Here is a 23,053-nt window from a genome sequence, read left to right on the forward strand (position 1 = left end):
AAACGCTGCGTTTAATATTTCCTGTCATATGCTACGGTCACGTGACTGTCATCAACAGTGCAGTTAAACATGGCGGTGGCTACGTCTGTTTTCCACAGAGTAAGAACCGGGTCGAAAATAGGCGCTCAGTATGACCAAGACGGCAACCTCATCCAGGTACAAAGTAGCTGCATCAGATTTCAACACTGCTGTGATGATGGGCTTGAGCTGTCACACTGCGGACGCATATCGATACAAGCTAACACTGAAGCTAACGGTGAAGCTAGTTTGTTAATGTTGAATTAATAACGTTTTGATGCATGCTAAACCATCCACGCAAGTAAATCCCAAAAAGTTTTTTCTGTTGATTAATGAGCAAGAAACTGACCTCACAGCTGTTCCTTCAGTGGGCTGGTTTCAGTCACTGTGCGAAAGTACTGTTTATAAGACCGAGGAAACCTGCAGTCAGCTGAGACCGAAGAAGTCACCTGGACGGGTGACGAAACGTTTGTCCCAGTGAAAACGCTACGTCCAGACGAACAGAATCAACCTTCTGGGATTGAGTTAATAACGTTTAAAATCGTGCTAGTAGTAATTTTAGTAACAAAAAACGGAAGAGTAAATGTGAAGGTCTGAGAGCAGACGGATTAGGACCTCAGCCATGTGTGAGCTATGAAGTGTTTCTGGCCTGCAGGTGGAAACCCGGGAGGATGAAGAGCAGAGCGTGAAGCTGACAGAGATCCTGGAGCTCCTGCTGGCAGCTGGATACTTCCGAGCCCGGATTAAAGGATTGTCACCGTTTGATAAGGTATACGCTGGACTTCTGATTGCTCTTTTCTTCCTCTCTGCTCGTCTTCCATCCCAACTGGTTTTAGCAGATTAATACAACTTGTTCCTGCTGAAGGTGGAAACAAAAAAATGTTTCACTAATTGAGCTAAACACACATCCGAGTACAAGCTGACTATAAAGGCAGTGAGGAGGTGATGTGTGACCAAAAAGTAAACAAACTTCTCCACCAAGCACTTGCTGGCTACACGGACTGGTACTGATGTAGCATCATTCTACTCAGCTGAGCATTCAAAGTGCCTCCTGACAGCTGTCATTCACCCAGTCGGTTTATCTGAGCACTCTCTGACATTGACACACACTCTCTCTACACACCCCCCCCTATCTTGGTTAAAGACACTTTAGCATGTGGGCTGCAGGCTTGATCAGCTCTACCACCACAGCTGGCTCCATGTGATATATGAAAGGAAGAGTAATCTGTGGGTAATAATCACTGGTGCATTGACCTGGTGGTAAAGAATGACTCTAAGCAGCCTGTTGAAAACCTTGACCCAAGATACAACCTCCCATGTAGAAAATATTTTTGTAAAATGTATTAAATTAATTTTCACCTCAGAATTCTACACGCCATATCCCATAACGACAAAGTAAATAAAGTTTTCTTGAAATTCTTGCAAATGTATTAAAGATAAATGAATAAATGACATGTAGATTATTATTTACAACTTTACCTTTGGAGAATTTAGATGACAGTCCATGATTTGGAAATTCACACACCTGTCTATATAAGGTCCCATAGTTGACAGTAGATGTCAGAGCACAAACCAATTTGAGCAGCATTCCACCAATCACACCTGTAGAGTGGCCAGGCACACGACAGCCCACCTGGTGTTTGCCAAAACACACCTCGCAGACCATGAGAAACAAAATGATCTGGTCTGATGAATCAAAGATTGAACTCTTTGGCCTGAATGCCAATCGTCATGCCAGATGGAAAACCTTATCACTTGGCCTGTACAGTCACAGGTCACCCACAAATCTGAAGGTTGGTAGTTCGATCCCTGTCTGCTCCAGTCTGCATGCCAAATATCTTTAGGCAATAAACTAACCTCAAATTGCTCTGTGATGTCAGAGTATGAATGTGTGTGAATGTTAGTTAGAAGCACGTATGTAGGAGAAGCATAGAAAAAAGTTCTGCTGTGAGTGAAGTTGCATAAAGCACTTGGAGTGCTCAGAGTAGAAAAGTGCTGTAGAAGAAGCCGTTCTTTTACAGTGAAATGTGTAATGCAGCATCACGCTGTGGGGAACTAGTTATCTTTCTAAGGGTATCTCCCTTAGAGCTACGGTGAGGAGAGGGGCTCATAGTTGAGCTGCTATGCTGCCCCTCGACACTGAGAGGAGCCAGTTGAGGTGGTTCGCGTATCTGACAAGGATGCCTCCTGGGTGAGATGTTCTGGGCTTGTCCTATCAGCAGCAGGCCTCGGTGTGCACCAAAGACATGCTGGAGAGATGATATTTCTTGGCTGGCCTGAAATGCAGCAGTGTTTCTGACTGGGCAGAGGGAGGTCTGGGGTTGCCTGCTTAGGCTACTGCCCCTGCAACCTGGCAACTGATGACTGGCACTTATATGAACACAGAAACATCAAGTCAGCAGAGATATGAATCATTCCTTTATGTCAGAACTGTTGGAGTAAAATCTGAATAAAAACATACTCCAGATATTTGAAAACTGTGTTTAGCATTAATCCCATCCTGTACTTGTTTAGATATTTGCTTAACAAGTTTAGGATCCCTGGTTGATTTCCGAGAGGAGAAACAAATCCCTTTGGGTTTGCAGCAAGGGCATCTGCTGAGCGACCTACTGTGGTGACGCCTTGTGAATGAAGGTCTCAGTAAAGCCATCATGTTTGATGATATCACCGGCAGCGGGAAAGCCACTTCTATTTATGTTCAGCATTTAGGTGTAGGTAGGCACTGCAGTATTCTCCTGAATGATGGGTGTCGCCATTCAGACAATACCAGCACATCAGTACTGATACAGGAAGAGAAGTCGAGTTGGAAGCAGAGAAACTACAGGTTTCTTTGGTTTGTTTTAGGGTTTTTCTCTCTGTTGGATTAGCTAGACCACCTCTACCGTGAACTGAAGTATTTATTGTTGTTGTGCATTTAACTGAGAAAACCTCAGCTCACAGTTCTCCTCTACAGGTGGTTGGGGGTATGACCTGGTGCATCACCACCTGTAATTTTGACATAGACGTGGATCTTCTTTTCCAAGAAAACTCAACTATTGGGCAAAAAATGTGAGTGTTGGCTGATTTCTGTCCAAGTTTCTCTAGACTGGTCCAGATAAATCAATTTAAAGTGACACATCATACGAGCCACATTTGAATCCAGTTAAAAATGAATGATTTTGCTAACTTAGGAGCAGCTCAGATGGATAATGTCATCAGATATTTGGTTACATTTTTCCTTCCTTTTAAGTGTTTTTCTTTGTCTTGGTTTTGCAGTTTCACACTGGTTTCTTTCTAACAGTGGCAAGGGCTGTTTCGTTGCAGATCCTTGACAGAGAAAATTGTTTCTGTTTTACCAAAGATGAAGTGTCCTCATCGCCTGGAACCCCATCAGATCCAAGGGTTGGATTTTATCCACATTTTCCCGGTCATACAGGTACACGGAGAATTCAGCCAAACTAATCTCAGATGCATTAATGTGCTTAATGCACCTGAGGAAAGTGCTAATGAAAAGGTTAAGTGGTCTACTTAAAGTGTGCAGTGTTTCCCCTAGGCGGACCCTCACACACCCACATGCAGTGCTGACGTTTTCCTGTCATCACAGTTTCAGGGTTTCATACTTTACAGAATTCAAAACGCTGACATGATGTTTGTGATTTGTCTTTAAAGAACGTATTCATAGCCGCCTGGAAGCGTGTGAGTAACATTAGTATTAGCTAATGAGCTTTGACTGCTGCTGGCATCAGATCCAGTACAGCTAGCAGGTCCAGCTGGAGCATGGACATGGTCAGTCTGTATCTGCTGGTTCGTCCTTGTGTTTGATGAGCTGTGTGTTGTTTTATGCCAGTGGCTGGTGAAGCGAGCCATAGAGACGCGGGAAGAGATGGGAGATTATGTGAGAGCCTACTCCATTTCTCAGTTCCAGAAGTCCCACAGCCTTCCAGAGGTAACAGACATTCAGCATGAAGACCAGGACGTAGCTTTACTGGACACATCTTTGTATACAAAGTTCATAAAATCACTTAAAGAATTTAGTTGTTAATGACCTCTGCTCAGTGCCATTATCCCCATACCGTACACACAGGCAACAGGTCTTACTACCGTCCCGTCAACCGTGCCATTGGCTCTTGCCGCCATCCTTCTCGCTCTCTTCTCCACCCTGCTTGCAGTCTCTTCGTCTCTCCTGTGCAGCTTCCATTTCTTTGGGTGGTCAAGTCCAGGTTTTTAATTCTAATGAGTATTTAGACATCTGCTTCATGCCTGTCTCCTTCACACACACATTCTCTCTTGTTTCTGCTCTCCAAAGCAAACCTCCCCCTTTCTACTCTTTCTCTCACCTGCTTCCTCTTTCTTGGGCTTATTCTCGTATTCAACAAACAAAAAATAATAAATGGCAGGTAGGCGTAACACTACAAAAGATTTTCCAGAGAAGCCCACCTGGAGTTCCTCTGGTTAATTACATCTTGACCTACGTTCAAGTGTGATTGTTTTAACTGGACTGAGTTTATGAAAACAGAAAGTAGTCATGATATATATGAAATACAAAGTCAGACAGAAAAATAAGGCAATAAAATATTGAGTAATCAAGATAAGAAGGAAGATCTATGGGCTTGTAGTGATGATTGTACACACTCTAACTGAAAGTAATGAGACACAAAGGCATTAACATGGTAAACATCACAAGAAGGCAAGAAAGTAACGTTGGGACTTCGTGTCTCATTGTAGGAATGGGGTTCAGTGTCAGAAGTCTAACACGTTATTCAAGTTTTAATGAGCGCTGTATCACAACCCTCGCAGTCATAGAAACGTGTTTAGTGTTGGTCGGCCACATGTCATTAAACGTCCTGTGTGTAAGAGGTGCTGTTCACTGTACTGTGACAGGATAAAGAGTTCGTCCAGAGGAAAGACAAAGCAGTGAGGGCAGTGCTGGACGTGTTGGTGAGTGACGACGCCGATACAAACGATACACTAAAATGAAATGCACCTGCTTAATCAGCAAAGTCAAATCGTAGGTCTGTTGTTTAGATAACTGCCGGGCTTTTTTGAATGAGCCTCGTTCTTTTCTAGGAAGTGTACAAACCACAGAGGAAGTACAGGAGGCACAGGAATGCAGAGGAGCTGCTGGATGAGGAGTCCAGGGTCCACTCCACTCTGTTGGAATATGGAAGGTGAGCTTTCACATCCGGGATGTGCATCACTTTCCCTGTTAATCCATCTTTTGCCAAAGCGGCTGTAAGACGTCTGTCTCATTTATTTGTATTTCCGTGTAAATAGAAAGCGCTGAGTTATGTCAGATCTCTCTGTCATTTCTCTTTGGAGCCATTTGTAGATCAACATTTATTCTTATAAGGCTGTTGGTGCCCTCGTTTTGTTGTTGCTTTTCTCTCTGCTGGGCTTTGTTCATATTTTCCGATGTTTATAGACCAAGCAGGATAGTAATAATAGGACTAAAATGTGCACTGGCTGCTCGCTTTATTGGACATATCTGTTAAACTGTTCTTTTTAAGTAAACACCACCCAATTACAACTTGAATGCATCTAAAACTGACCCAATCTCAGCAAAGGGCTTTTGCATCTCGCCTTCTGTTTATCTAAGAGCAGCGATGGAAAACTGATGGTACATCATCTCCTACGAGGCTGAGGGGCAGGACTGGCAGCCACCGATGTTTTTACATTTCATATAACATGGTGAAAGTTTCAGATGAGCTCAGCCATCTACCTGCTTAAATGTTGTGTTAGAAAGCAGCAGAAGAAAGGCAAGAGAACTACAATGTCTTATTTTAGAAGGATTGATTGTGATGAGGTTAAAAGTCACAAATCTGCAGAAGTTACATAATGTAAACATTCTTACACCGTTCAGTCTGTACCACGTAGATTTCAGGTAGCGCTCCACCAAGGTGCACCTAATAAGGTGGTCAGTAAATGCATAGGAATACAGAGGTTTTATGGCTGGATCAGTCGTTGGGCTGTTCCTTCTCTGGGCGCCACAAATTGACCTTCTGTGTCTAATTCCTCTCAGTGTGTCAGCGTAGATCTTAGTTTATAGGAAACGAGTCAAGAATTAAAAACCTGAGATTTAAACTTAGACAATGTTCAGTGTGTCATCTGATATATTGTTTTGTTTTTTTCATTCATCCATCCCTGTACTAGCCTCTGTACTAGAATGTCAGAGCTCTTGCTGTAAGTACTGTATAACTGTGTGAAGCTGGGGGGGGGGGCAGCATCTGCTTACAGCACCCTGTGTTGTGGTTCAACATGTTTGTCAGAGAATGCAAACAGTGCACACTTATTTTGGCATGATGGACTGTGGTGCTGCTTCACTGCACTCCTGCATTTTATTTTATGTTTTTTAGTTAAACAGACACTGCAGATCGAGGAACCATGTAGTTTGTCCACCTGATGGATTCATGCGCTTTCTTGTGCTGATACTTTTTTATCGCATGATGTAAATGAATTTTGGGGGTTTGGGGTAAAAAGAAGAGTAAACTTTATTCCAATCTGAAGTCATATCTCATACTCGTTGTTTGTTTTGTTTTTTCCAGGCGATATGGATTCAGCAAGCAGAGCAAACAAGACAAGGTAGGCGCCTGAAGGCCTGGACTGTAGCTGCTTCCACTGTGGGTAGAGCTGCAGGGAGGTTCGGCTGCTCTCTGGTCAGCAAGGATTTTGCTCCGTTCTTCATCTTCTCTTCTTTTTGCCCCTTTTCAGGTCGATGAGGGGAAGGTTTCACTGGCCGGTGGCTCTCAGGCAGCATCTCATGGGGTGGTTGACGTGTCAGAGGAAGAGGACCTGCAGGCAGTAGAGGAAGTGAGAACTTTATTTACTGAGCATTTTATACAGAAAGACAAATTAGGCACACGTTTACAGTAGAGGGCAAAAAATGATCCGCTAAGCCTTTCAGTTTAAACATTTAATTCACTTCAGTTTTATTTATGTGGCACAAAATCACAACAGTAAGTCACCTGAAGGTGCTTTATACTGTAAGAAAAAGACCCAAGGAAGTACTAGGCAACAGTGCCACAACTCAGAGTAAATACAGACTCAGCTGTACACATTTGAACCACAATCAGCTCCCACAGAAACTCACAGAGATTCACAGTGAATCATAACTTTTGTGTACTGTCAGGACTGTTAACAGTGAGCCAAGTTTAGTTTTAGCTGGAATGAAAAGCAGCTTGATAAGACAGTAACTGAGCTCGTCTACTGTTATTTGGGTTGAACTTTTGTCTCCTGTCTCGTGCTCTTGTTCTTGATTTTCCTGTTGTTCCTGGGCCTTAAAATAATGCTGTTTGGTGTGGGCTTTGCCATTTTAGAAGTACAACAAAAATCTATAGCTCACTAATGAATAGGAAAAACTCAAAGCCAGCGTGTGGAAGCTCTCAGGTTGTTGTGATCTGTGTCATCGGTCTGTTAAAAAGCCTGGAATAATCAAATAAGACCATATTGTGTTCAACAAATAAATGACATTTATTTTCTTCCTAGATGCGAATTAAAACGTTGATGACCAACATGGCTGCCATGGCAACAGAGGAGGTATGTAAATAAAACACACGGCACAGAGAAGCAGAACATTTCTGCATCCGGACAACCCAAACATATAAATGTATGTAAAGGAGCCAAATAGTGGCTGTTCTGATATTCAGCTGTCACTGAATAATCTTGTTGATTGCATGGAGTTTTCTTTGATTCCTGTTGCCTTTCCTCACCGCTGCACTGTGGTAGTGACTGAGCCTGTGTTTTCAGGGGAAGCTGACAGCAAGTGCAGTGGGTCAGCTCGTCGGGCTGCAGTCTGAAGAGATCAAACAGTTTGCTTCTGAGTACGCCGAGAAGGTAAGCAGCTCTACACTGTCTGGTCCAAGTTTAGACTGCAGTTGCTGTGTTAGTCAAAGAGAGGGTGATCTTATAGTACAGTTCTGTCCTAAACACCAGCTGTATATAAGATGCTGCTGTGTGTTGGCAGCTTTTTAAAGTGTTCATTCGGACTTTCTTCTTAATCAAACGCAGTGAAAAAATCACCAGTTAGCATGAATCCAAACCAGAATGTCACCTAATGGTAGACATCTTCATCTTTCTAAGAGCATTGCTTTGCTGACTGTTGTGTCCTCCTTGTGTCCCTGCAGCAGTTAGAGCTGTCCTCAGAGGAGCATGAGCATTATGGCCCACTGCAGCAGCACCACAGGGTGGTCGCCTCGCTCAACAAACAGATCCAGCAGAAGACTAAAGAGCTGGGGGAGGTGTGTAGGTCACTGTGGTTTAATGAATGTGCCGTCCTCAACTGTGTCTCGGTAACTGTGAAGCAAACTTTTGATCCTAATGTAGCAAAAGCATGAAGTGATTTGGTTGTGGCAGTCGTAATAGTGTCAGAGCTTTGACTGTATCTGTTTTGTGGCCACAGCTGCAAGCCAAGCATGCAGAGGTGAAGATGGGCTGTGATGAGGACAAGAGGAAACTAACGGAGGTGAGCTCAGGTCAAGGCTTACTTCACTGCCCAGTATGGATCTGATCCACTGGTTTACCTCCAACCATGGTACAAATGAAAGTGCAGCCTTTTAATGATAGAAAAACACCTGGTCCTTCAAATGAACAACAACACCTGATATATTACACTGTGATTGTTTAACACACACACACACACACAGTGTTTCAGAAAATGAGCTGGGACACAAAATCACCTTTGCATTTAAGAAGTGACCTATTTTGTTGTCACCACAGGACAGGGAATCAGAAATGTCAGAGGTCAAGTTTTCTGAAAGTCTTGCAAATGCGATGACTTGAGAACAAGGCGACGTAGGATTTTGATGGCACTGGTGTATGGGTGTACTGGTACCAGCTGCTGCTGCCAGTATTTATGGAGTTTGTCTGAGCTGGGTCCACTTCTGGGAATCTTTTTTTATTTTTTTGTAATAATAACACCATAACACTTTCCACTGAGGGGCAGCATTTTTGCTTTTTTAAGACCGTTGGTCTACATTCGATTAACAGCACCTGGATATTGGTACCAATGCCTGGGCCACACGTTTGCCTGACCTCTTTGGTCCATCTGAAGCTCTGGTCCAGATCTGGGAGGAGACTCCCTGGGATGCCATCCATCATCTCATCCTCTCATCATCAGGATGCGCCTTCTCTTCCACATGCATGTACATGTAGAGTTGTTCACATTGAAATAGAATTAGTCAAAACTGTTTGGCAAAGAACTGAGCTAAAACGTTCAGTGAAATGTCCAGTGTAATATGTTTTACATTTCAGGGAGCTATCAGCCATTCAGATGCTTTGATCAGTAGCTTTAATTTGCAGGCTACAAAGGTGTCAGAGACTTTGGGGAAAGAGTTGGTGTGTTTGGAAGAAGTGGAGGAGCAGGCTGACAGGAGGTGAGTCAACAAAAACGGTCCTTCTGTTATCTGCTAACGTTTTATTCTCAAGAACTGCGAACTCAAAATATTCACACACATGTGCGTTGAAATGTTTTCTAATCTAAATCTTGAATATACATTTTTTATACACTTTTTTTTAACAATACATCAACCAGTTCCCCACCTAGTATATATTCTTGTTGGAGTAAAATTGAATGTACTGGTAGTTACACAGCACCTTTGTAATGTGGACACTGTCTGCTCCACATTAGAATAAAAAATAAAGGTAAAATGTGCTGTCAAACATAGATGGGCACCTACTGATGGGCTTGTTGCCATAATATGCCATTTTATGTTGTAACTTTACTGCACTCTGTGTGGTTTGATGACAGCATTTTGTGGGTTATTTTGTAAGTGATTTATTGCCAGCAACAGATTATCTGAGAGCTGCTAATTATGGATTTCATTTTCTGCCCAGAAAGAACGTTCAATACATATTATCTTTAGAAGACTGCATTTCCCAGAATCCCTTTCAGTAGAGATGGGAGGTACTCCTGTTTGGCTAGGGAAGGAAAAGTTCTGCAGGAAGCCGGCATGTATGTTGCTCTGATGTTGGTCAGTTTTTGTTGTACGGCCCTTTTTTGAAGGCGATTGTTTCTGTAACTGATGTTCGATCCATTTTCTTGGCTAAGTGGATTTGCCACATTTTGTATTGACAAACATAGTGTGTGATTGCTGTACTAAAATGGGCTCGACCCTTTAATCTGCAGAGCTGGTTTGAGCAGCTTCTTGTAGATCTCTACAGTGGTGTTGACAAAGTCTTTGCCCCCTTCCTGTGGTTTGGGGGGGGTTCGGCCCGCTCGTCTTTGAATTGTTGTAATTCTGCCACATGCGAGGGTTTTGGAGCATGAACCGAAAGTGCAGCACCCGATTGAATCCTGACGATGAATAAATAAACACTTTAATAACACTATTTGTAAAAAAATCTATTGCGTAGATGGCTTACCAGCAGTTTTACTAATAATGCATGGATTGCACCGTTTTAAAATGCAGTAAATTGCCTGCTGTGAACCTCCTGTATTTTATTTTTTGGACTCTCCTTTCACGCTCTGCACTCTGATAAATCCAGGAAAAACTGACAGAAAGTATTTACTGAAAAATAATATAAAAAAACAATCATTTTTTCCTATTCCGTTTTTGCTATTCTGTTTTTATTGCCACACTTCGTTTGCATTGAAACTATCATCAAGGTTCTAAAATCAACTAACGATCGAAGAACCTTCAACGAACACGCCGTCAGCTCAGCCCAATGTCGTTTGTTTGGGTTTTTTTATTTATTTATTTATTTTTAGAACAAACAAGTAAAAGATGAATCACCTCTATCACAAAATGGTAAATGGCCTGCATTTGTATAGCGCTTTTCTAGTCCATAGGACCCCAAAGCGCTTTACACTACATTCAGTCATTCACCCATTCACACACACATTCACACACTGGCGATGGCAGCTACATTGTAGCCACAGCTGCCCTGGGGCGCACTGACAGAGGCGAGGCTGCCGGACACAGGCGCCACCGGGCCCTCTGACCACCACCAAAATGATGTCTAATATCATTATAGCAGCACATGCTATGATATATGAAGACGTCTCCTCAGTGTTGAAAGTCCAGTGTAAACAACAGCAGTCACATCTTGTGGTGAAGAAGTTCTTTAAAATCAAATGACTGGCTGCCTGTTCAGCTGCAGCAGTGCAGCAGCAAATGTAACCCGTGATTCTGGGCCTACCCGACACTGGACTTTGCCCTCTGTACATCTATGAAGCAGCTTTGAGTAATAATAGGTTTATTTCCTGTTAATAGACCTGCTCATTTGTACTTTTGCAGTCCATGTGGTGGGAAGCATCCGTGTGCTGCTCAGTAAGCAGTCTCATGGTTGTTCTTGTGTTGCCTGATGAGTCTGTTTGAATGTGTTATTAACTGGTTTACATTAGGGCTGCTCAATTAATCGAATTTTAATCACGATTACGATCTGGGCTTTCAACGATCATTAAAAATGACTGAGCCGATTATTAGCCCCTCCCTCATTTATCCGCGACACCTTAAAGGCCGGTCCGTGAAAATATTGTCGGGCATAAACCGTCCGTGGCGCAAAAAAGGTTGGAGACCGCTGATTAAGAGGACCCGAGGGAAGCTCGGAAAGCTAAGCAGAAGTTATTTGGAGAGTGACTGCCGTTGGTTGAAAAGAGTTAAAAAAAAAAAAAAAAAAAACTTCAGTGGTGTTGCACACCATTTTACATTATTTTTTTAAAGTCATTGTTAACCCTTTAAAGCCGGTCAGAGCAGCACGCTCCGTTTTGCGTAACTATTGTTAAATCCCTGTAGAACCTGAACCGCGTAAGCTAGCGCAATAATTTGTTTTGCATATGAAACCGGAGGAGTTGTACTTACATCTGATGCCATCAGCTTGTCCTCGGTCACGGTTTCCTTCCACATAAAGCTTTACAAAAACCGCATAAAAAGCGCTTGCAGGAACAAAAACATAATATTCCAGAAACACGCTTTGCCGTTCCTATCAGCTGTTCGTAACACTTCCCACAGTGAAATGATGCACCTGCTGTTTTCTTTGCAAATTTGCATCATAGGATTGTTTTTTGTTTTTCCTGCAGTATATAAAAATTGCTGTATCTCCAAAATAAAACTATGAAGACACTCAAAATAAATTTCCTGTGGTGGGAAACTATTTTTTGCAACTTTATTGTATTTAAAGTTTTGAGGGATAAACCTCTTAAATTTCTCCAAGTAGAAATATATGTAAACAAAACAAAAGCGATTTTCAATTTTTTTTGTAGTTTATTGCACTTTTTTGCAATTTATGTAATTACTATGCACTTAATGCATGCATATTATTAAAATATGGGCTATAACAGTTGTATTGATGTATAGCAACTTGAAATGCTCCCACAAATGGCACTACAGCATGTACAAAAAATAAATAAAAATAATATAAGCTCTGGTGGACTTGGTTCTATAGTAGGTCTTAAAGGGTTAAATAAATATCGTCAAATAATCGTGATCTCAATTTCAGTGAAAATAATCGTGATTATCATTTTTGCCATAATCGAGCAGCCCTAGTTTACATTACTAACTAACACATGCTGCTGTCTTCTCTGTTAGCACACCACAAACACAGACACCCCATGTCCAGTATGTACTCCCTGCTGCTCCATTTGTATGAAGAATAAACTATTCCTTCTCCAGACTCTGATCAGAATTAAGTCCATATTGTTTCTGCCTCAACCAGCTTATATTTAATGCTAGAGTTTGAATCGACTGTGGAAGTTTTAGTGACAATTGTACTAAAACACATGAGGTTACTGGCAGTGACAAAATGTGTCTCCTTTCATCAGTCGGTGACTTTCTGATCAAATGTTTCTTTGTTGAACAGGCTGCTCGATAAGCTGAGGGCTCTGGTGACGATGAACGAGAACCTGAAGCAGCAGGAGCAGGAGTTCCGCACACACTGCAGAGTGAGCATCGATGCAATCACTGTCACTGTGTATCCTGCTGATGGTCACTAGCACCATTTCTTCCTCTTAATGCCTGAGCTCTGTATGCAGGAAGAGATGGCTCGTCTGCAGAGGAACATTCAGGAGCTAAAGTCTGCATCAGGACAGGATACAGAGGAAGAGAAGGTACATATCATACGCTGGCTGTCGTCTCTTACAGTATAAAGTCATTGTTGCCGTTCCTAGATTGTGAGTAGGTGAAAGTTAACTTGAGCTTTCCACTCAGATTTGATTTACAGCACTTTCTCTTTCCTTAGGAGAGGGACCAGCTGATTGACAAACAGTACAACACAGGGAGAGAGAAGCTACAGAAGATCCGCCTGCTCATGGTAACTACTTCTTAAACCACCCTAACAACTGTAAGTCGAACAGGTGGTCGGGTCTCTCGCGCCCCAATCCTGGGTTTCAGCACCGCTGTAAACGATGCGCGACAGACCCGACCACGTGTTTGCAATTTTTGTACACCTCTTTATTGCGGCTGTCGACTAACACACACAGCTGCAGCGGTTGCGCATGTTATTATCCTGCATGCCGCGAATTTCTTTGTTCTCCCGTAAAAGTGATTCCGATGTTAAACATTAGTTCCACGTGACCTTCCTGCCAGGTAACCTGCGCCCCACCTGTCAGAACTCTGCGCCCCCACACTTTGAGAACCAGTGATCTAAACTAACACAAACCTCCTGGTAAAGAGTAAATCAGTTTGCTAACCAGTTATTAAACCATGGACTCTTTTTAGTCTTTGGTACACTTCTATATTGTTCTTTCTTTGTGAGTTATGTTTGCTGATTTTTGGTTTGTGTTTTGTTGGTTTGGGAGAAGACTCAGTTTTGAGGGGATAACCGAGGCAGAAAAGCTGATTAAAATCTCTCACATTACAAAACTCGCTATTGCTCTCGCTCTCTTTCACCGCTGTCACTCCCAAATCTTTCCCCTCTTCCTAAGCAGCCAAATTCCATGTGTTGCCACATCATATTTTGATTGGTTGACAGTGGTGCATTTTTCTACCAGTAGGAAAGGGGTGTTGTCCCCCATGTCTGTGACACTATATATTGTAACCCTACAATAATAATGAGTATATCCCAACAATCAAATGACCCCCTTGAGCAAGCACTTGGGTAGTTACCTACACAAGTCCCTGAGTCAAACCTATCTCTTCGTGATACTCTGCAGTTGAGTAAAAAGGATGTTTTTTATGATGAAAAGTAAATTGGCCCCAGGACCGGGACGGGGAACTCCGAGAAGCTGTTTCTTTATCTCCTGTACCTCCACCAAGGACGTCATGTTTTTGGTAGTGTCTGCATGCGTCTGTGTAATCAGTCTGTTTGTAAACACGCTAGCTCAAAAAGGTTTGAATGAATTCTGATAAAACTTGGTAAGGCTTTCTAAGTAGCTGCTATTTTGCCCCTCTGGTGTTTCTGGGCCCCACTTATCTATTGCCCATTCATCTTAGCCGCTATAACACCTGACAGGAGCTTCCATGTTGTGCTGAAACCAGTCCTTTCTGGGGGGGATCCTTGGGGATCAGGACTGTCCTGCCTTCAGTTAGCCATTCTCAGTGTGTCTCATCTATTAGCAGCTTTGTTGGGGCTGTTCCTTGAGAATACACCTTGGATGGTTCACTGGAGAACATCTGGTTTATCTCCCTGGCTTCTATCTCTGTGGTCTCTTCGACGGCAAGCCAAGGCTGTGAGTCTTTGCTTGGCTGTTTCCAAGGCCTCGGGAATGGACAGCTTGCTGTACTTGTTTTCACACCTTTGTGCAGCTCCAATAGTTGACTGATTTCCATCTGTGCTGCCTTGATCTTGGCCTCTAATCTCTTTCTCCGTGGAGGGTACTGCTCCTTGTGGCTGTTCATCTTAGAGCCGATCGCCTCAGTTATCACTGCTGCCATGGTGTCAGGTTTGTTTCAGTGATCGTCACATCAAGGATTGTCCATAATCCTTCATTCACATCTTCTGGTAGACCTCCAGAGTGTATGTCACGTAGTCTTGGTATTTGGCTATGGATGGTCCAGGTTTCCAGCTTAGTTATGATCCTCTTTTTTTTTAGGTCCGCTTCTCTTGCACTCAATGTCTTCAATGCACTAGTTGTTCTTAGTGCTTGGTACCTAATCTCAGAGGGTGGGGATGATGATATCTCCCCCCTCACCTGAGGTACTGGCTCCTACTTGCAGCAAGAATTGTGTTGGACCTCATCTCTAGTTGTGATTGCAGATGCTTATTCCAGATGTTGGAACCCTGACCAACAGGCAAAAACATGGCTGTGCCATGGGCTCCCCGGTGTCACCTATTGTAGCCAACCTTTCCATGGAGGAAGTAGAGAGAAAGACTCTTGGCTCTTTTAAAGGGAGAGTACCCAGCCACTGGTACAGATATGTAGACGACACCTGGGTCAAAATCAAAACCCACGAAGTAGAATCCCTCACTGCTCACATCAATGCTGTGGATAAAAACACCAAGTTCACCAAGGAAGGCACAAAGGATGACTGTTTGCTATTCCTGGACTGTGCTGTGCACATTGAGGAGAATGGAAACGTCAACACTGAAGTTTACCAGAAGCCCACACACATGGACCAGTACCACCTCTTTGACTGCCTGAAGGGACAAAGAAGGAACACACACATGTCAGGGAAGCGCTTAAAACATGTGATTATCTTAATTGGCCTTTTATCAAGTCAGCAAAGAGGCACAGAAAAGACGATCAGACACCAGCGAGGGAGGAAAAGAAAGACAAACGCAACAACATTGTCATCCCCTATGTAGCCGGTGTTCAGACCCAGCAACACACTCAGACACAAACTGGTTCACCCGAAAAACAAAACACCAAAACACAAACTTAACAATGTGGTGTTTGCTGTACAGTGCAGCGAGGAATGCTCAGACCTCTACATTGGAGAGACCAAACAGCCACTTCACAAGCGCATGGCACAACACAGAAGAGCCACCTCCACAGGACAAGACTCAGCAGTCCATCTGCATCTAAAGGTCAAAGGTCACTCTTCGAGGATGCCAATGTTCACATTTTGGACAGAGAGGACAGATGGTTTGAAAGAGGAGTGAAAGAAGCATCTATGTCCACTGTGGGCGACCATCTTTGAACAGAGGGCGGGGCTTATGACACCAACTGTCTGCCATCTATAATCCAGTTTTGAGATCCCTTCACAGACACCTTAACGCCCACTCACATCCTGGGCCATCTGGCCTCAGGAAATCACATGAATCACATGATAGGGTGGGGCCAGGTTTCCCAATGAGCTCACCTGAAACCCTGGCTGATTGTGAACCACACCCGCTTTCACACCTTGGCTCATGTGATTAGGTAGAGGATCATTAGGAGGTCATTTTGTCCCTCTCGGGGGGGACACTTCCACAGAGCTTAAATCTGGGACTCTCCACCATTTGACCCTGGAACAGAAGAATCTTCTCAGATGAGAGGTGAAACGTCTTCAAGCAACTTAAAGAAGTCCAGACGCTTTTCGTTCCAAGCTCCTTAGAACCCTGACCTAGTAGTTGTTTACTTTTAGTCTAGATTTTGGGTGTCAGAAAATCCATAGGTGCTACATGCTCTTCATGTAACCCCTTCCACAAGAATTACTTGCATATTAATATACCACCAGCTCCCTATTCTCATCCCTTGTGCCTTCTTGCTCCATTAGCCCACTTCTCAATACTGGTTCCTCAATAACGGACACATACCTTGTTAATCCGGGCAACAGCTGAGTCTGTAAGGCTTCACTCATATATTTTTCGCGCAAACTTGAAGGTAGGCTGGGATGGCATGTGGGGCATTCTCCCAAACTTTTCCCACAAAGTTAGGAGAATGAAATTATCCAAAAAGTCTCCTTTCACTGGAGCTAAGGGTATGTGCTCAACTCCTGAAAAATAACCCCACGTCATAATCCCCCATTCCACCAAACTTTACACTTGGCAACCCCCAAACCTAGACAAGAGCTCCATGGAATGGGTTTCCATGACCAAGCAGCTGCATCCGAGGCTTTGTATTGCACTTGATGTAAGGCTTGGATGCAGCTGCTCGACTGTGGAAACCCATTCCACGAAGCTCTTGACTTTTACATGGCCTACCACTTCCTGGCTGCGTTGCTGTCCTTCCCAGTGGCTTCATATTTGTTATAAACCAACAATAGTTGACCGTGGAATATTTATTAGTAAGGAAACATCACGACTGGACTTGTTGCACAGGTGGCATCCTATCATAGTACTACGCTGGAATTCACAAATGTTTTTAGAAGCAGGGGAGACTTCAAGTTACAGATGGACAAACTGGCGATCACTAACCAACCGCATTTAGTGGTGGACAAAAAGTCTTGTTTAGTGATCGATGTAGCAAGCCCAAGTGATAACTACATCAGGAACGTATTCACTCATTCATATATGTATATATCGCTTCACTCTTCACAGGCTCGCAGGAACCGAGAGATTGCCATCTTGCAGAGGAAGATTGATGAGGTGCCAAGCCGAGCTGAGCTGACACAGTATCAGAAGAGGTTCATTGAACTCTACAGTCAAGGTAATTTCCTCCTGTTCATCTGCTTTGACCAGTGTTGTTGCTGTGTGCAGGTCACAAATGAACCCCATAAAAATCAGGAGTTATAAAGAAATGCTTGTTCTTTTTGTGCCTTTCAGTTTCTGCTACTCACAAAGAGACTAAGCAATTCTTCACTCTGTATAATACACTGGATGATAAGAAAGTCTATCTTGAGAAGGAGGTAAGTAACCACAGCAGACCCCTGTCAGCAGGGTGCGCAATGATTGCCAGTAAAATTTCTGATAGCATTTGGCTTTTGTTTCACTTGAGACATGTGACTGATTAAACACCTTGGTAAGTGTCACAAATAGACTCGTACTTAATGCTATTCATAACAAAATTTTAATTTCTGTAGGTGAACCTCTTGAATTCTATTCATGACAACTTCCAACAGTAAGTATAATTCTGCTCATTTGTCACGTCTAACACTGATGTTGTTCCAGTGAATAGTTTTCTATCAGTACGTTTCTTAGCTCATTGCAGTGAAACAGTGCTAACGTCCTCTACTCTTTTTCAGAGCCATGTCGTCTTCAGCTGCCAAAGAGCAGTTCCTCAAACAGATGGAGCAGATAGTCGAGGGAATCAAACAGAATCGCATCAAGGTACAAGTCTTTCTGTAAAAGGGGAATTCTGCTGCTCTTCTCTTTATAAACGTGCGTTATAGGGATGGAACCAAATTACAGATTTAGTGGTCAGTATCAGGAACACACAAAAATGTTTTTGATAATGCTGACTACAGATAAGATAATGAGCTCAGGGTATATGGACCCGCATGTCACAGCCTAATGATGCAAAGTTTGTCCTGTTTCGAGACAGACTCCCGCAGTACTGGTACGGCATGTGTTTCTCTGCTTTTTCAGATGGAGAAAAAGAAGCAGGAGAACAAGATGAGGCGAGATCAGCTGAATGATGAGTACCTGGAGCTCCTTGACAAGCAGAGGCTGTATTTCAAAACTGTCAAGGACTTTAAAGAGGTAAGAAAAGCATGTGCTTAAGTGCTGCTGGCTGTTTCTGAGAGGGCATTTACAGTTAGAGCATACCATTACAATGAAAGATGAATGCTATTCAGTAAGGTATAGTGAGCTATTATTCTTATGGATAAAGATGGGTTTCACAAAACATAACACCTAATCGTGTTGGAAGATACAAACTGTAGCCTTCAGAATGGCTGTGAAGCAAAAAAATCAAAAGTGTCACAACCAACGACTGCCGTGTTAGACAGCGTTAGTGATAAATGGATGTGCCTACAAAAGTGAACAGTTAGTGTTTGTTGACAAATGTTCCATAGTTTGGTGTTTTATTGAAAAATGACCTCAGAATGATGTGAGGTCATTCGCAGTCATGCCCGAGTTTCTCCCAATCTCAGTTTGGAAAGCTACATTCAACAGAAAGTTATTCACTCAGTCATCTTCTCTCAAATTAACCCACTCATTATTTTATCGATTGTCCTGATTTAAGACATAGAAGCATTTAAAATAAGTCCCTGAACATCCTCTCTCCTGACCACCTCTAGATCTTTCAGCTTACAGGGTTGAAATACAAAACAAAAATTCTTAGCAGATTTCTATCTGAATGTGCTGTAACGATACAACATTTAAATATAAGAAAGAAATTAGAATTACTATCATTTTCTTCAATGCCATGTGCTAACACAATGCAGAGAAGCTACCGAAACTTTACTATAAAACAGGTCAATAATTCAATTTAATTTTTATAGAATATATTGTCACATCTGAACAAGTCGCCTCAAAGCGCTTTATATTGTAAGGTAAAGACAACATTACTGTTACTAATTGAAGAAAACAGGTTCAGAGTTATAGCTCTAAGTGCTAATGACTTTGTGAATTTCCATTCATCCATCTTCTTCTGCTGCCTGGTCGTGGGCGCAGCAGACCTCCCCCTCCTCAGCCTGCTCCTCCAGCTCGGCCAGCCGAGAGAGATAATCCAGCGTCTAAAATCCTTACCCTGTCTCTAAGGGAGAGGCCAGCCAACTTTCAGAGAAAGCTCATTTACACCACTTCATCCATGATCTTGTTCTTTCAGGGTGAGGGTGGGGACGTAGATTGACCGGTAAATCGAAAGTTTGGCTTTTTCGCTCAGTTTTCTCTTCACCGTGACTGACAGGTTACCGCTTATTGACCTGTCTGTTGATCTCCCACTCCCCCCTCCCCTCACTTGTGAATAAGACCCCTAGATACTTCCCATTCCCGTCCCTGGCCCAGAATGGGCACTCCACCCTTTTCAGAGTGAGGACCTGAGGTCCATCTTGTTCTTTCCATTCAGCTGAGTCCTGTGGACTTGCTTTTTACTGTGTGCAGGTATTTGGTGGTTGGAGCCTCTTTGTGGCTCCCATTTGCCCGTGGGATTACCAAGTACTTGTCTGCAATCCCCTCAGTTCTGACTACTAAGTAGTAGTTACCATCCAACTACACTTCTCCAGCCTGAAAGACATTCCAGTGCCGTTGGTGTAGATCAGTAAATCGATGTCTTGTCCTGGCATACAGCTTGATGTCATCCATGTAGAGGAGGTGGTTGGCATTGGTCCATTCCAGTCCAGGGGTTCAGGACTATGCAGAACAGCAGTGGGAACAGAGCATTTCCTTGGTAAATCCTGCTCTTGATAGTGACTCATCCTATTGGCTTGAAGCTGGCCTGTAGTGATGTTCGCCACATCCCCATGGAGTTCCTAACGGAGGCTCTTAGGGTCCTGTTGATCTTTTGTAGTTCTAGGCATTCATGGATCCATGTGTGCGGCACTGAGTCATAGGCTTAGCCCACAGGTAGGTCTGGTCTTGCACTGTTGAGTGACTCTTCTGTCCACCAGTTGGTGGTGCTTCGCCCCTCCGGTGGTGCTCCTGCTAATTCCTTTCTGTGGCTCCACTCATGTCTCGAGCCATAAGCCTGTTCAACCCGTTCTCACTCCCAAAGCGTAACATTTTACGCTAGGTGACAAATCGTCACCATATTACGTTTTCGGCTACCCACCACGTTCCTAAATGACGACCTCGGAAAAAGAGGAAATATGAGAACCGTCTGGACTGAACCTACACATGTTCGCTCTTTTTCTTCAAATCGCTTAGAAACACGCTATTTAACATCATTAAAGTCCTGGTTATGGTCAGGAATAAGGTTATGGTCAGGGCTAGGGATAAGGTTAGGTTTAGGGCTGGAATACAGGGCTGGAACGTCTATTACCGCGGGAGCGTCATTGCACTGGATTCCAGCCATAACCCGCCGCGTACCATAAGAACGCCGAAGGTCTCCTTTCGCGTTCCTCAGGAACGCCGCGGGACGTGACAAAACGTCGACATGTTATGCCTCGGGAGTGAGAACGCTCTGGCCTGTTCACCTTAGCCACTATGATGCCTGACGGGAGCCTCAATGTGGTAGTGAGAAAACATATTTGGTAGTTGGATGGGACCAGTCTCCTCTGGGGATCCATGGGACTCGGGAATGTCCGGCCTTCAGTTAGCTGTTCTTTGTGTGTCGCATCCATTAGCAGCTGGTTCATTTGTGGTGCGAGACAGTAGGCATGAATCATGACAGGGTATACCTCAGATGGTTTAGTAGAGCACAGCTGGTTTATTCTCCTGCCTTCTGTCTCTCTGGTAACAAGCTATACCTCTTCAACTCAGGCTGTGAGTCTGTCCTTGGCAGTCCTGCCATGGAGTAGATCAGCTGATTAGTCAGCTGTTTGGTGGGCTTCTGCACTTAAACCAGCGCCATCCTCAGCCTTCTCTTTAGCTTAAACCAGGAAAGAATGAAAAAAGCAGTCTGATAATTCAAGAAAACAGAAAAAATATTCACTGCAAATTATGCAAATCGATCACAAGACAATGTGAAACAAATATGCACACCACCATTTAGAAAACAGTGTGTCATAATATATTAAAACAAATTAACCAAATAAATTACATGACTTGTGTGCTGTATAGTTTGCAGTCAATAAAGCAACACTTTTGTTTCAGCAAACACAGTTAAATATGAAAAAGTGGGAGTGTAAATCTTACCCATGTTCTATTCAAACATGCAAATATAACTGAAATAACAAGAGAAAAGAAGAAAAAACTTCAAGTTTTCATGTGTCTCTATAGCTACAATGTGCATGCTGAAAAAGGAGTAGAATGAAGTTTTAATATGAATGTTAAATATAGATAATGTCATCAGATTACTTGTTTATGCCTCCCAGTGTTTGAATTGGGTGTCTGCGGTTGTAGCTTTCCAAACACAGAGTTGAAGAGTGCCATCTAGTGGACAAACTGTGCAGTGCCATCAAATAACATTGTTAAAAGGTGTTTCTCCCAGGTCTCGTTTTTGTGTGTGTTGTTGGTGGTGGTGGTTTTTTTATGTGTATATATATCTTTGTTTTTTCCTGTGTATTTCCCATAATAACTGTCTATACCTATAGATCATAGCTAACATCAGCCAATATCAACCCACTCTAATAAAAAAAATGCTTTAATCAACAAGATTTGCAGATTTGATTTGAGCTGTCTTTTTGATTAAAGAGTCGCCTCAGAATTAAAAATGCTTTGCAGTAAATCACAGGTCACGATTGAGTGGATTGAGATTAGGCTTTATACTGAAAAATGATCATTGCATCCTAGTTTCTACTATAGGTCTGCCTTAAATAAAGGCTTGTTACTTTCTGCTGTTGAGGTCCATAATCTGTATTTCAGGAAATGTGCTGTAATAATTTTCAACAATGACCCTCTGAGTGTAATGATCATGTAACAATAATAACTTTTTTCCCCACTAGGAGTGTCGGAAGAATGAGATGCTGCTGTCTAAACTGAGAGCTAAAGGAGCCTCTTAGCTCCGACCCTTCTGTTGGTGTGTCTCATTCTAAGTAATAAATATGATGCAAACCAGTTACTAATCGAATTACTTGGATGACTTTCATATAAAATCCTGGACATGAACTGTGTTCTTCACATGTGCCAGATGCAGCAGACTGGACGACGTAAATGCAAATCATTGTTTTAATCACACCTTCTGTAACATCATAGTGTCACTAATTAAGACCACGATCAGCCAGTTCTACCTAATGTTTTACATTTCATGGTGAACATAACAATAAAAAACTTAACCAGAGCTCCACAACAGTCTTGCAAGTCATGACATTGTGTTTAATAATACTGGGCAACTTTTACTAACTCCCCGCACTGCACTGACTGTGAACTATACGTACGTCTTTATGATGATCATGAGTTCAGGCTGCAACAGTGAAGAGAATCCCATAACCTGTAATAATGATGGTTTTGTGTTGGAGAGTTTCCTGGTGTATTTACATGCCTCTGAAGATTGTCTTCCATGTACCATCCAATCACCATGGATGCAGTATTTAATGAATAAAGAATTGCTTATACAAACAGCAAACTCTGTGGTCTGTCTCATCTCAGATAGGATAACTAGTGCTGGGTATTGTTACTGATTTCTATAACTGATTCAATTCCAATTCACAAGGTCCTGATTCGATTCAATTCGATTCAGTTTTGCCTCAGACAATCAGAAATGTAATTCTGATCATTTATCAGTACTGACACTTGTGAGACTTCATTAGAGGTGTAAGCGTCGCAGCCTTTGTGTCAAAGTAAC

General features: G+C 42.8%; 1 protein-coding gene across 3 annotated transcripts; it reads left to right on the forward strand.

Moving 5' to 3' along the window:
* Position 1: 1 nt before the first annotated feature.
* Positions 2 to 22,826, forward strand: ccdc93 (CCC complex scaffolding subunit CCDC93). Of its 3 annotated transcripts, XM_086265507.1 has the most exons (24): positions 2 to 156; positions 674 to 787; positions 2,972 to 3,066; positions 3,322 to 3,433; positions 3,845 to 3,943; positions 4,879 to 4,935; positions 5,065 to 5,165; positions 6,148 to 6,177; positions 6,540 to 6,576; positions 6,706 to 6,804; positions 7,480 to 7,530; positions 7,741 to 7,827; positions 8,118 to 8,231; positions 8,393 to 8,455; positions 9,292 to 9,365; positions 12,790 to 12,871; positions 12,962 to 13,036; positions 13,168 to 13,239; positions 17,329 to 17,437; positions 17,554 to 17,636; positions 17,811 to 17,848; positions 17,973 to 18,057; positions 18,316 to 18,429; positions 22,215 to 22,826. In XM_086265507.1, exons 1-24 carry the CDS (start codon positions 70 to 72, stop codon positions 22,269 to 22,271), a joined length of 1,935 nt encoding a protein of 644 aa, XP_086121633.1. In that variant the 5' UTR covers positions 2 to 69; the 3' UTR covers positions 22,272 to 22,826. The 3 variants fall into 3 exon arrangements, with proteins under 3 accessions (XP_086121633.1, XP_086121634.1, XP_086121635.1); XM_086265508.1 differs by lacking the exon at positions 6,148 to 6,177; XM_086265509.1 differs by lacking the exon at positions 2 to 156 and having other exon boundaries at positions 760 to 787; positions 3,359 to 3,433.
* The last annotated feature ends 227 nt before the right edge of the window (positions 22,827 to 23,053 follow it).

The sequence above is a fragment of the Aulonocara sp. 'chitande type north' Nkhata Bay genome, linkage group LG16 (genome assembly GCF_057382095.1).
Source record: "Aulonocara sp. 'chitande type north' Nkhata Bay isolate Kocher_YH1m ecotype deep benthic linkage group LG16, A_spYH_male_GT1.1, whole genome shotgun sequence".
Classification (NCBI taxonomy): domain Eukaryota; kingdom Metazoa; phylum Chordata; class Actinopteri; order Cichliformes; family Cichlidae; genus Aulonocara; species Aulonocara sp. 'chitande type north' Nkhata Bay.